The sequence below is a fragment of the Monocercomonoides exilis genome, assembly GCF_001643675.1.
Source record: "Monocercomonoides exilis strain PA203 chromosome Unknown scaffold60-472593, whole genome shotgun sequence".
Taxonomy (NCBI): Eukaryota; Preaxostyla; order Oxymonadida; family Polymastigidae; genus Monocercomonoides; species Monocercomonoides exilis.
In genome coordinates, this window is record NW_027150605.1 from 372,053 (window position 1) to 387,241 (window position 15,189).

The 15,189-nt window shown below is 33.5% G+C and overlaps 2 protein-coding genes across 2 annotated transcripts; both read right to left on the reverse strand.

Moving 5' to 3' along the window:
- Nucleotides 1-9,482: 9,482 nt before the first annotated feature.
- MONOS_10264 (uncharacterized protein) lies at nt 9,483-11,407 on the reverse strand (the record flags this gene model as incomplete). Its single annotated transcript, XM_067862698.1, has 2 exons — nt 9,483-9,516; nt 9,699-11,407. 2 exons carry the CDS (start codon nt 11,405-11,407, stop codon nt 9,483-9,485), a joined length of 1,743 nt encoding a protein of 580 aa, XP_067719686.1.
- Nucleotides 11,408-12,692: 1,285 nt separating this feature from the next.
- Nucleotides 12,693-13,022, reverse strand: MONOS_10263 (uncharacterized protein; the record flags this gene model as incomplete). Its single annotated transcript, XM_067862697.1, has 2 exons — nt 12,693-12,698; nt 12,750-13,022. 2 exons carry the CDS (start codon nt 13,020-13,022, stop codon nt 12,693-12,695), a joined length of 279 nt encoding a protein of 92 aa, XP_067719687.1.
- Between the last annotated feature and the right edge of the window lie 2,167 nt (nt 13,023-15,189).

Below are 15,189 nucleotides of genomic sequence, written 5' to 3' on the forward strand. Positions count from 1 at the left end.
AATAATCAATTACAAAAGAATATATATATATATTTATATTATTTCTTTTGTTGTTTTTTCAATCTATCATTCAAGTTATTCAATAATCTTTCTTTCTTCTTTTCTCAGTTGTTTCCTTTGATCGTTTCTTGAATTCCACTTTCAACAAAAATTTCATATCCAAATATTATCTTCTTTTTATTCAATAAAAAATCTTATCAATTCTTTCAATCCTATTTTCATTCCTATTCTCCTCTCTAAACACGCTCTTTATTCTCTTTCTCTTTTTCATTTATTCTTTTTTCAATCTTCTGATTCTTTTTTTATTAATGCAAATTTCCTTCGGTTGTATAATTTCTCTGTTTCCTTCTTTATTTATCTCTTGATCTCTGATGCCAACGCAGAATGTGAAGAAATTCAATCAGATGAAGTGAATGAAGAAGAAGAAGAAGAAATAGTGTGAAATGTCAATGATGTATTAAATGAAGATGTTGAGTATGGTGTGTGAATTAAATGAAAAGATTGGCTGTTGAAAATTGTTAGAATGAGATCCAATGAATGCCAACGGAGAAATTCATTGATATGGGTGATTATTTTAAAAATCATAACTTTTTTCGGGGTGTTATTTTTTCAAATGTTGTTTGAAATAGGGAAGACCTTTTGTGATCAAATGCAATAATTGTTACAATCGTTTCACAAACATATGTGTTATCTGAAATAAAGATGAATATGTCTTGAATATGCCTGTGCACTTTTCAGTATTCATTGATTAATGTCATAGTGAATTTTTCGAACCGAAAATTTTGAATGAAAAAATATGATTTCAAAAATAACTACACAAATTCTCATTTTTAGGCAATAATCTTTTGCTTCTATATTCTGCTGGGTTGAAACTTCCAAATCCTTCACACAATTCACTTGAACAAATTCTTCATACCATCTCTAAATGAGAAACACATATGATCCCTTTTATGTTCTATCTCTTCAGCTTTCAATATGCTTTTCTCACAGAAATGTTTCTTTCTTCAAAAATAATCCACGCCAAAGCCAAATGAGTTCATCTACAAAATATCTTGAATTTCTTCGATTTGTCATTTTCTTTGAGCATTTTTCTTCCGAAATTTTTATTAATCTCCTGCACCCTCAGTGACTGAATGAATCATAGAAATAATAAATTCTTCAAAAAAACTTCGAACCTCAAACAAATTTATTTTGAGAATTATATCAATGCTTTGTTTCAAAAGGAACGGATTACTCAACAAAAATTCATAATCACTTCCTTTTTCAAGTGTTTTTATATTGATTCTTCAATTTCACATCCAAATCTCTTTTTTTTGCTAAGTCTCTATTTGAATTCGCTTTTCTCATTCGAAGTTTATTCTGGATAAAAAAAATATTCCACTCAGAACTTGTTTTCTTCAATTTCCGCATGCTGCTTAGAAAGAAAAACATACACATTTATTATGTTAGACAACAATATACAAACCGAACAACTATCATTCAATGTGAACGTGAAACTGAAATTAAATCATTTTTAAAATTTGTGTTATTATTATGGTTCATGATCTTTTCTTAAATAGATAAATGATGAAAGTAAAAAAATCATTATTGAGGACAGCTGAATAAATTTATTGAAATGAACATTATGTCGAATTGTCTTCAAAATAAAGAGTAAAATGATTATTTAACACTGACGAGAAAAAAATCTGCTGACTGACGTTGCCATCAATTTTTCAATCCGTCACCCAAGCTAATTAAAAAACAAAACATCTCAAATATAACAATAAAATCTTTTATTTATCTAAAATCAGTGAAATGGAAAAAATAACAAAAAAATGAAGTGTTTTGAATCAAAAAATAACCAAAACCATAAAAAAGTTCAGTTTATTAACAATGATATAACTCAAAACACTCATTACAAAAAGCTCGTTTAAATATGAGCAAGTCTTTGATCTGAAAAATCAAACGAAATATTCGTCATCGACACAATTTTTAATTCGAAATTTGTAAACTTCTTATTCAAAATTAAAAAAATTCAGTATTTGTTAAAAAAATTGTTTTTGATATAATATTATCACTGCCAGAGTGTCAGAAAGTGATTAAAATGCTTTGTTTTTTCATTATCCTAATGAAGGATGAAAAATTCAACCTCTAATATTATTATTTGTTGAAAAACATAATATTTTTTGTTTTTTCAGAAAATAATCATCACCATGGAAATCGGATAATTTTTTAATGAATCTTTCACTGTTGGATTGCAATGAATCGTGATTTGTACAATATTATCATGAAGCGATATTACACTTCCATCTGATGGTGTGTTATGTTGAGACGAATAAGTGTTATTCTCTTTTGAAAATGATGAAAGTTAAATTTAGAAATGCTTGAAGTGGATTTGGAGTCTGTGAAGTAAATATTCAATTAATTGATCATTAGTCCACACATAGTCGTTGAAAAAGAAAGTTGAAAATTCTTCAATGTTAATGGTTCTTTCATTTTCCATTTGTCTATTTTTTAAGGATGAGGAAGACGAGGAAGATGAAGAAGTTTAAATTGAAGAAGGCGAATAAACGATGTGACAAACAATTCTTTTGGCAATTCAATCACATTTCACAGGATATTGAACATTTCCAAAAACATCCCATTTCCACAGTTCACTTAAAACTCTTCACAAAATCTCATTCCAAAATGTTGAACCTGATCCTTTCATCCAAATCACCATACCCGGCCATCCACTGCTCATTCCTCTGCCTTTTCTTCTCCATCGCCCTCCCCTTTCCCCTCACAATTCCAGAGTGATGGCTGCTCTCAGTTTCTTATCTTTGCTATTGTCCTCCTCCATCCACCTCACAAAATTCTCCGAAAACAACATCCTTCTCCTTTAATTCTTCTTTCTCACCCTCATCCAAAAATTCCTTCCCCTCCTCTTTCCCTTCTCATCCTCCACACAGCCTTTCCTCTTCACTTCTCTGTTTTATCGCCTCTCTGGCGAATGGCTTCTCCCATCAAAGCAGTCTTCTCCTGAAAGCCCTCTCGCTCTTTCAAGACATGCCAAACAAAGTGGCTGTGCTGCCAACACACAGCCCGATGTTCCATCGCCTGACAAGATGGAGGGCAATGAGCAGCTGCACGATGCCATCGTGACGAGAGATAACGCGGCAGAGGAGGCGAACATCACGTCGGAGATGCTTGGCCAGTCTCTCCTGCGGAAAGCGCTCCACAGTTACCCCATGCATAATCTGCCACTGTTGCAGATGTGCTGTCATCGCTTGGCAAAGGGGAGCTCCCCGTATTCTTCAGATACCACTTGATGGATGTGACTGTTGTGTTGGCGTGGCGTCAGTGTTTCAGAGGAGAAGAGAAGAGAAGAGAAAAGAAGAGATGATGTGTATCTTCACTCAATTTGCTGACTGCTCAATGATGAAAGAGGAAGGCAGATGCTGATCAGCAAATGGTTGACCACATCGGAAAAGAAAAGACAGAAACAAACATCACTTTCTTCCCCTCTGCTTCTTCCTCTGCTTCTTCCTCTTCTTTTCCTTCTCTTCCTTCTCTTCTCTCTCTTCTCTCTCATTCATCTCGCTCTCTGCTCCAAGCAACGCAAACTGCTATTTCCATCTCTGACTCCACCAATGCCATGCGTTGCTCACCTCTTTCATCTCCATTCCTCAAAAATGTCTCATTACCCACAGGCTGCAGACAGAAGCAAAAGAAGAAGATGATGAAGATGGTTGAACAGCTGACAAAAAGGAAAGCGATGATGTGAATGCAATCTGTCTCTTGCCTTTTCCCTCCCATATCTGTGCAGCCTCCAACATCCTCGCCTTATCATCCCTCTCTTCTCCTCTCTTACAAAAAAGTGGTTGTGAGCGGCTGCTAACACCAAATAAAACATGCTCCACACTCTACGCCAAATCCACTGGCTGTGAGGCAGTGCTTCAGACAATCCCAGAACTGACACCTTCATTCATATGAACATTTCGTTTAATCGGCTCGCCAAATGAGAAGATTAAGATGAAGAATATAGAGAATTGATTAATGGTTTGCGGAAAGGGAAAGAAAAAGAGAAGGAGAAAGGGAAGGAAAAAAATAGCTTAAAGAAAGATGCTCAATTTAAATGCCTTTTGCAGTTGTTGAAAGAAATGCTCCAAACATATATCGTTCTCGATGTTAAATCTCTTTTTTGAATAATGTTTCCTTTTGAAAACTCCACTTCATCAGCCTCAATAGAAATAAATGCCACTTCTTTGCATTGTCCAATCTCAAATCCATTTGATGTTGAATGAATCAGTTTCAGTTCAATGTTTGTGAAATTGACATAATCTCTTTAAAGTAAAAATGAAAAATCTCTGAATGAAAAGAACGTTATTGTGCAATTGTTAACATATTGAATTCCATTTTCGATGCTCAGCAATGATGAGTTGAGAACAGCAGGTTGAATGCTGTTTGACTCACAAACAGAAGAAAAAACAACGAATGAAAGAGATAGCTTCCTTTAAGTTTCATGGATGAAAGAACTTCCCGAATAAGAAAATGAATGGCTGATGTTGAATTTTAATCTTTCAATCCGAACTTTCTCTGAGGTTATAACAACACTTCTCTCATCATAAGATATGGTTGAGTCCAGATGAACCAAAGCAGTCGAGGGAGATTGCAATGAGCGGATGGTCTCATCATGTACATCACATTCCCCATTGATGATCGTCTCCTCTGAGATCAGCAGCTGAGAATAAGATGATGGAATAATATGTGTCATTCCCTCATTCATTGATTGACATGGCGCATTGAACTCTCTGCATTGCTTGCTGTCTTCATAATTGCATGCAACTGAAGACACAAAATTCGTCTCTCTCTGGCATTTTACAACCTTCAACAGATGCATTTTTCATCTACTTATGAATGTGTTGTGCATTTTCATATCCCAAGTTCATTGTCGAAAGGAACTCAAAAATCTGCCACATATTTGATAAGCTCAAAACAAAATGTTTTTTATAATTAATTAGACTAAAAGAAAAACAAATTGAAAACCATCAAATTTTGATGATTTTTTTGTTCATTCCAACTTGAACAAACTATGCCCGCTTCCAGGAAAAGTTGCCATTCATTTTTTGTGTGGAAAAATTCAAATTAAATTTTTCTTAAACAATTATCAGTGTTTTCCATAACTCAAAAAATGAATTAAAAAAATACAATGCACAATTCTTGAAGCATAAATTGCAAAATGGTTTTTTTAAAAAACCATTTTTCATTAAAAAACTTTTTGTTTTATTTTGATAAGATAAAAAAATATATATTTGTTTGTCTCAAAATATTTTCTTTCAAAAATAAGTTTGTAATTCACAAACATTCTCATGGTAGTTACAAAATTTCATCAAAATTATGGTCACTGAATGAAAACAAAAAATTCCCATCAATCAAATTTTTGATCTGATGTCACTTTATTATAATGGAAATGCAATATATTTTTTCATTAAATCGAAAAAGTGATATTTTTGATCTTCAGTTCAACATTTCATGAAAAAGTTTTTTATAAACTAATAATTGTGATTAGTCTGACTTTATAGCTTGGTTATTTAATTCAGAAAAAAACAATCAAAAAGTCGATAAATACTCCTGATATCAAATTGAAACAATATAAAGATATGATTTAATTCGATATGGAAATATCCGATTTGAACTTTATAAATGCCACTTTGTAAAAAAACACTGGAAAACATGGATAACACGAAAAATTTTCTTTATGATCATCTCCTTTATGTGTCGACATGAAAGAAAATAACAAGAGAAATTCAACTTTATTTATTTGCATTTTTTCATTCATTGGCTATATAAATTAAGTTGTTTTTAAGTCAGTCCAGAATCTTTATCGTTATTTAAAATAAAAGCTCCAGAGAGATTGTTGTTTTCTATGTAGTTTTAATTCAAAAAGTGCATCAAAAAGTTAGTGAAAAAATACAGAATATGAAATTGTGATAATAAAAGGGAGAACTATGAAAATCAAAAAGATGTTTTTTGTTTGAATATTTTTGCAAACATATAAAGGTTTTCACTATTATAAAGTGACAAAGGAAAAACAATGCACGAAGTCAATGTGAATTTTTTAGCTACAAATGTTAAAATGTGGTTTTTTGTCAATGGTTCAGTTTTCGAAATTATTGATAATAGAATTGAAGAAAAATTGAAAAGGCTGCTTATTAAAAAAATTGGTATGTTCTTTCATCTCTTATAAAAATTGATCCTTAAAAAAGTCAAAAAAGCTTCAAATGAAAAAAATTGGACAGTCCACAATGCTCGTTTTTTGTATATTTTAAATGAATTTGAAGAACTATTTAAAAACTCAAATAAATACCACAATTTGTATATCATTTTTTGAAAAACATATCACATGGGATTCGACAGATTCAATAAAGATTATTTCTCAGCCTGATTGCACCAATCAAATCTCACAAAAAATACCCTTTCCTTTTTCAATTTTTTAACATTAACTCATTTCTTCAGACGAAAAACATTTCAAGTCTTCAATGAACAGATGTTCTATTTTTCTCCCAAAGGAAAATGTGGAGCCCTATTTTAATAATTTAATTTTTTAGCTGCATCAAAGAGAGGAATGGATTTATCTTTGTTTTTGAAACTTGCATCCAGATGTTTATATGAAAAATTTAAATGAAACATCTTCAACTTAAAACAAATATTCTTGGAACAATTTTATTCCATCACTTATTTGTTCAGTGTGCTGATTTTTCGTTTCAATACATATTTTCTTTATTGTTTGAAACATTTCGTTTCATCTTTATTTACCATATTTTTTTTTCTTCATATCAAAATTTAACATTTTTTTCATTCAATGAACAAAAATAAAGAGGTGCAAAAACATTCATTTTGAAAAATTTTATGAGATAATATTTTCTTCAATGAGTCTCATCTAATAACAAAAGATTCAATACTTAAGTTCAAAAAAGAGACTCATTTTGTTTAAAGCTTCCTTGTTATTCGAATGGCACGTAAAATAATAGACATATGTCTCCACAAGTCACTTATCTCTTAAATATTTCCAGTTAAAATGTGAACGACATAGGGTAATTATTTAACACCAACCAATTTTTTCATTCTTATCCAAATTTTTGAATGAAAAATTTCGAAAAATTCAAAAAAAAAAATACAAAAGAAGAATTAATTCTTCGAATAATCTTTATTTTTTGTCGTATTCTTTGCTTTTTTTCATTTTCCTCTTATTTTGGATTATCAAAAATAACTTCAAAACGTTTTCTTTTGATTTTTTGTTTGAATTCAAATATTTCATCTATTTTATTTTCTTTCTCTTGTTTCTGTATTTTTCCTTTTCCTTTTCTTCATTTCTCTTTAAAAATCTTTCACAATCGTTGAGAAGTTCTTTTTTTGTAATTAACTTTCCAAAATAATCGAAACGGTTACGATGGGAAGGAAGAGGGTATTTTGATGATTCAGATAGTGCGAAAAACCGAACCGAACGTGTTATGAAGGACTCCGCTTTGTTTAAAAGCTTTTTTAATGACAGAAGGAGTGAAAGAGAACAAAATTGTTTGAGAAAGCACGTCGACAAGTGCTTTTCTCGAAGCCGACGATGATGTTGATGATGGAACATCAAATGAAAAAGAAAAAAAAGTTTTGAAAGTTGCAAATACTCATCTATCGAGTGGCTGAGGCAAATGAGTATTGTGGGGGATGAATGTTACGATGTCCATGTTATTATCTGAAAAAGATTTCCTAATTGAAGGATCACCACGTGAAGGATGAGAATAGATGAAAAGAAGACATTTCTATGTTTCTAGTTACACGCTTTTTCTTCTTTCAATAATGGAAAGGAGAAGAACTGTTTCTGTATATTTTTTGAAGTTTTTCATGTTCATCCAGCCACTTTTATTAGGCCAGATGTCCAGAGCTGGAGAGAGAAGAGGCTTCAGTTCGTCCGGTTGTTTAACACTTGGACAGAGAATGATGCAAGGCAATGAATAACCATCTGCAGCCACGGCAGCAACAAGTGTTGCATTGTCCATTCTTTGCGTTTCCTTTCAGAACACAGCGCTTTAGTTTGATTGATGAATAACGCTTATACTACCAGAAGAAGGAATACGCTAAGATGATTCGTCTAATTCAAACGTTAATGAAAGTTTGAAGTTATTTTTTTTTGTATAATTCTGTAATCATGTTATACCGGGGCTTCATCACACTTTAACATGACACAGCCAGCCAATTTATGTCTAAACATTTTGGTTTCCCCTTTATAAGATCGGGACCCCGATTTTAAATTTATAAGCAGCTGAATTTGAAACCTTTATGAAAGGCTCGTTTTCGTCTATTGTCTCTTTAAAACATTTTCCATCTAAAGAAAAAATGTAATTGTTGCAATAAAAAACTTGAACAAACCAATTCTCTTGTTTTCTTCATTGTTAAACTGCTCCCACAAATAGAATCAATTTTGATCACATCCAGAACTGTTTCTTCCTTTTCTTTGCTGATTGCCTGCTGTCTCCCTGGTTTTCCAACTTCACTTTTAGCTCACAACGTCCGAACTGCGTTTTTAATACTGCTATGGCTGACTTGCTTAGAATTGATGGTGTCTGTATTCCTGACGACGCCATCATACACAATATGTTCCATTTGTTCAAGTTTGTTCTTGTATTTTCTGTGTAAAAAAGATAACATGGCATGCTATAATTTAGTCTGCACTGCTTTTCTTTTTTCTTCAACAAGTATTTTTATTGTTTTTTTTTAGGGTTTTGATCTAATTTTCTATTTTTTTTCTAAAAAAATTAAATTTCAAAAAAAATATATTAAAAAATATAATTTGAATGAACAAAATGGCTTAACACCCCTTGAAACCAACCAATTTCCGTGGAAGCTTGATGGAAAGTTTTCAACAACTCCATTCACCCCCATGAGAAATAGGCTTCATTTCAAAATACATTTTAAAAATTCAATATAGATTCCTTTTATACAAAAAATTAAGTTATTATTTCAAAATGTGGGATATGAAACTTTTGAAATAAAAAAAAAGGTCAGAGTTAAAAAAAGGTGGGGGTTAAATAATAACCCAAAGAAAAATCATCTTATTGAACCATGACGATACCAAATTTAAAATCATTGAAATAGAAAATGTGAATGATAATTTGATCTGGAAATAAATAGAAAAAGTTAAAAACAATATGCAATTTTTAAAAATAGCGATCCAAATATAAATCGGAGGAATTATCAAACATCCATAAATATTATTTGCTTTCATAATAATTCTTCAAATAATATTAATAGAAAAAAACATTTGAAAAAAACTTTGGATCATTTAACAATCTCTATTCTGTTCAAAGTTTAAATATTTCAAAAGAATTCCATCTGTTTCATTCATCGCAACAACGAATCTCGCAAGCATCCTCTTATTCTCATCATTTTGACTCAAATGCAAGAAATTCTGTTGTTTTTCTTGCCATTTGGCTTCGCTCCTCGACAATGAAGACTCCATCCCTGCTTGTCTACTCGCTGATGCGCTGAGTGCAGATGGAGTCGCTGAAGACGATTGAAACATTGAAGAAGATGGAGAAAATTGTTCAAAATTTCCTTTTCTAACTTCTTCGACATATTCTTTTGGAATATGAAAACAAGAGAAGAGATACATTTGTTCGATGATTTTATTATTATTTTCCCATTGTTCATCGCATTCCCTGCAAAACTCTAAACATTTTTGCAACCTTGAACTCCTGTTGATCCATTTCTCCTCCTCATTTTTCAAATATTCTATCCGCTCCTCCATATCCCTCTTCTTTTTTTCATTTGTGTTTATCTCATCCTTTTTCCTGTCGTTACGTTTTTGGACCATATCTAATTCTCTTTTCAATGTATCAATACTTATTCCACATTCCTCTTTTCTGTTTTCGCACTCTTTCACTTTGATCTGATATTCTTGTATCTTCTGTCTATTTGAAGGAATATCACGCTTTGGGGCAAACAGATCAATTTTCCCTTCACAGACACTTGAATCGTTTAAAAATGCTGTTGGAATTCCTAATCCCACCACAGCTCCAACAACATTAAGAGCATGCCTTAATGCTTTTGGTGCTTTGAAAACTCCTCTCAAGACCCCATCTTTGATGCAAACTTCTTGTTCTTCCTTGTCGTTGTATGTGTATTTATTTCCAGCAGTGAAAAAGCAAGTGGCATTTGGAACATTGATTGGTCTCTCTATGACAACTTCATTTGATGCATAATTGTCAAATTCACAGAATTCAATTGTGTCAAATTTCACGGTTTCAGGTTGATCTAGTTCATTGATCCTTTTTTGATATTCGACAACATCATCATTGCATTGCCTGATAGTGTTTTCTTGATTTTTGATTTTTGTTTCGATTGATTCTTCTGATTCAAAAGTGATGTTTCTCAGCTTATCCTCCAATTCCTCAACATCGTCGCTCACTTCTGAATACAACTTTTCCGAATCTTTTGCAAAATCCTTGCACGCCTCTATTATCTCTTGAAGCATATTCGGCACTTGAACTCTCCCCCTCTTGGCTAATACAAGCCAATATAGCTTGCTCGCCATCGATGATGCAGAGTCCATAAACCAGTAATAAGATGGTGTGCATCGGTCAATATTGACATCATTGGGACTCTTATAGTTATTTAAATTTTTAATCTCGTCTTTAATTGGTTCCTCAGATCCGTCGAGTGTCGGATCATAGTATATTAGTCTGCCATTAGCGTGAGCCTTCTTCCACACAAGAAGTGTCTGAAGTTGATTCAAGCTTCTCCTGATTTCCTCTCCTTGCACACCTGTTGCTCCTTTCGCTTTTTGCAGAAGAATTCCAATTATTTGTTCGAGAGATTGTGCTGCTTTAATTTCCGGAAACTTCTTTTCGATTTTATCCACTGTTGTTTTTTCCAGTTCTGTAAATTTTCCAATCAAACTTCCTTGAACCTTCTCTATAATTTCTGATGTTTCCTTTTGCTGAATTTTCATTTTATGCAGCCAAAGTTCCTTGCATTTGTTGGCAACGAACACAACTGGAAACTCCTTGTTTTTGCATATCTGGTTAATGAACATCATATCATCATATGCATTTGTCAAATTGTAGTAGTTTTCATATTGAGAAATATACGCAATCATCACTTTTGATGCATTTCTCTGGAAAAACTGTAATAAAAGCATACTGACAACTTCTTCTTTGACATCCACCTCTGATCCAAGAAAGCCTCGAGTATCTAACAAGATAACCTTTTCATTTAATCCATATGATTCTGGAATGATGGTCTCTGGCTCAATTCCTTTTCCCATTTTAGCCATATCCTCCACTTTTGTTTTCACTACCAAATCTCCATTGTCATCCTCTTCCATTTCCACTCCGCGTAATTTGTTTATCATGGTACTTTTTCCAACCTGGCTCCTTCCAAGAACGATCGCCATGTTTTTGCCTGATCCGCAATTGCAACATCTCTTGTAAAACTCTTTCAAAATATACAAGAAGTCTTCTTGTGAGAATTTCACCTTCCCTCCATTTGTTTTCTGATCCTCCAGTTGACTTTCAAAGATCATCCTTCGGATATTAAACACCTTGAAAATTCAAAATGTATTGCGAATATTTTTTAAAACAGTCATATTTCTTTTTCTGCTTTGATTAATCTGAAATATTTTCTACTACAAAAATTTGACATTCCAGTTTTCATGCACTTGTCAAGACAACATCTTTTTATCCAGAGAGAGATGTTTTATTCAAAAGGAAATAAGAAATGGGTTATTCTTTTTGAAAAGTCGCAAATGTTTAATATCGAAGAAACAAAAAAATGAACGTTCTATGTTCATTTTTACAGTTCATCTAAATAATTTCTTCAATTTGTAAATATGAACATTTTGTCATATTTGATGAAAGAAAATGTGCATTGTTGAAAAACTTGATGGATAGAGTTCAAAAATGATCAAATAAGGTTCAAATTTATTTATCAAAGATTATTAAAAAGTGCAATTTTAAGAAAAGAATAAGCATAATAATAAATATTGTTAAATCATGAGTATGCAGAGTTCAAAAATGCAATATATGTTTTCTTTCACTATGTTTTCTAATAATCATACCATTTTGATTCTTTTTGTGAATGAAATTCGTGATCAATTATCAAAAAATATTAATTTAACGAAAAAAAGTTACAAAAAAACGATGTGAACAACTTTATCAAATAACAAACAATCAATTATTTATTACTAACGTTTAAAGAACAAATAGTTTTGGAATAGATGTGAGATTTTTTTTTGAAGGATGAAAATAGTTTGTTTTTAAAGTATTTCTTCATCATTTGTGTTGCATAATCTTTGTTCTTTCCAATTAGCTCAATAGATTCAGCAAATATATAATGAAATGTTTTTGTATCTTTCAATTATGATTTCAATTAACTCTTTTTTATCTCTTCTCTTTAAATTCAATAAATGGATTTATTTTCGAACATCCTTCTCCATTTTCAGCTTCGATACCATTTGTTTCATCTTTTCTACATTTTCTCCTCCTTGAAATAATGTGTTTATCATTGCAAGCTTCTGTCTTTAGTGCTTTCGAAGTTAATCATTTCTCAGCATCCCTCGTTTACTCTTCAATAACATTAAGATTTCACATCGCTTTTTGAATTTTCACTCTATATTTTTGATCTTAGCGATTAGCATTATCTTTCTCATAAATGCATAAATCTTCGGATTCGCTCTTGATTTATATCTTTTGTAACATAATGACCAATATCATCTCAGGTCCACAAAACCAACAGACTTCCACAGATGGCGGGTGCATCTCATTTGCCTCGTATGCCCCTGTCAACACATTTTCTGTGAGTGACACCACCTTCTCCACCTGTTGTGTGAGAGAGGATACAAGTTCTGGAGGAAGAGGCGGTGCTCTCATGATCGAGTTCAATGAAGGCTCACAAGTGTCATCCACAACCTTTTCCATAACCAATATCGTGTTTTCAGCCAACAAGGCCAGCGTCGGAAGAGATGTGTATTTTGTGTGCGAATCATTTTCCGCTTCTGTGAAAAAGCCCATGTTCGCCTTTATGAGAAGCACCACTCAGAAAGACACCTCGGTTGTTGGACATTATAGAACAGAAACATTTGGCAACTGGAATGTCGATTTGTTAATATATCTCTATGGGAATGAAGCTAACATTTAATATTTAGAAGGCATGCTTTGAATCTAGTGGGTGAATTGCGAGATTCCAAAGATGTGATTGAAGAGTGGGCACAATTCGATAAGACTTCTTTTGAAAACAAAGAATATAAGAAAAATATTAACACATGCTCTGTTTGAAGAGAATTTAATGAAATAAGAATTCAATCAATATCTTTGTTCATAGAAGAATGTATCGGAGAAGAAAAATGAATAGAATAAAATGATGCAAAAGCTGTGATGAAGTTTTAAAATTTATTTCCAGTTCATCTGATTAGTTCAATTCAATCTTTTCTGTCGTTTCTGTCATTTCAATCACTTTCAACTGTTTTTTTCAGAACATTATTTGTTTTGATTGAACGCAGAAAGACATGTTTTCTCCGAGATAATGAGTATTGAATCCATTTTGTGTATTGTTTGAGTGAAAACTTCACCTTTTTAAAATGATGTAAAAAAAAGGGGAAGATGAAAATATAGACAAAAACATTTTCTCTATTGAAAAGTGTATTATGAATTGTCCGCTCCACTTCACCACCGACTTCGCCTTTTGCCATGGTCTCGAAGACCAGAGGGCAGGGGGCATACCCCTCGGAGCTGTCTCCTGCAGTCCGTGCAGGGATCGGGTGAGGCAAGTGTTCTGTTCGGAGCAGAAAGAAAAACCACTCTCGCTTTCGCTAGGCGTGGAAAAGAAAACTGCGTGCACACTGCTCTGCCTCCCGCTCTTCTACTGATCCAGCAGAGCAAATCCGCTCGCCACACGCTGTATGGACCAGTCTGACTCTTCTCTTTGCACTTCCTTGCCATGAATTAAAGGAGAAAGGTTCTTCTTAACGGTTTCACTAACTTTCCTGTTTATCAATACAGGTTATGGATGCACTTGATATCTCTAGACGGTTTCTATCTTTCTATTTCCCCTGCTATCTCGCAACTTTTTTCTCGTCCTATTCTTCACCACATGTTTCTCTCTCGTTCTCTCACCCAGAAGCTCTGAGTCTCTCCATCCGCGTTCGTATTATTTCGGAGCAAATCCTATCTCACTGCGTTTTTATAAATTCGCAATAGAGCGAATCTACGAATGCAAGAAGCAGGTTTGCTCCTCAATAATGAGTCCTGAAACACCTCGCTCCCTTTTCTCCACTGATCTTAAACCCTCCTGCCTAGCACAATGTTGTGCGGCGGATGAATAGAGGGACTGCGGATGAAGGTGCGGCACCTATCTCTACTCCTTCCCTCTTTTGGAATGTTTTCGTGGTGTTCTTGATCTGGTCTTCTGCGCTTTCACAGTCATTACAATTTGCCCTATGCTTCTCTCTCCGCATTTTCTCCAATTAGTCTCAAATTTTTTCTGTGAGGCAGTCTGTCTGCCCTCAGTCAGCTCCATGAAGATGCGGGGAATTACGCCGTGCGTCTTCCTTCATTAGGGGAGTTGAGTTAATCTATTCTTTTAACGACTCTTTTCATCTTGAATGAAGCCTCGTTTCTTCGATCTCTTCCTCTTGCTCTGCTCCTTTCACCCCGCTTTTGATATCTCTTTAGTGTATTCATTTGTTCCTGATTCCGTATTCTCATTTCTTACATCTTTTCTATCTCCATTCTTCTCCGACTTGTCTCACTCTCCTGCGAGATGTACTGGTCATGTGATTGTTTCCAGGATCCACCTAGTGTCTTAAACCGTGAACATTATGTAAAAATCATAAGCTACTCTAGAACCTGATGCCCATCTCACGTACGCATTGATTGCTTTCCAATCTGCATCTTGCTGTCTAACTGAGTGTGTGATCACTTCGAGTCTTATCGAGTATGCGGTGAATGTTTCCGGTATTCCGTTTTCTCTCAGGACAGCCACTAATTCTTCATTGATCCTCTGCAAATTTGCAGGTTGCCTCTCACTGATATCAAACCACACATGTTCATTCTGAAAGGTCGTCATTGAGTAGTTCATCCAACGTTGGAGCGCTGCAACAGCATCGATACGTGGATTGGTGTGTTTGTTTATGATAACCTTAACCGTCTCCCCTCCCGACGTCTTGGCTCATACTTGTGT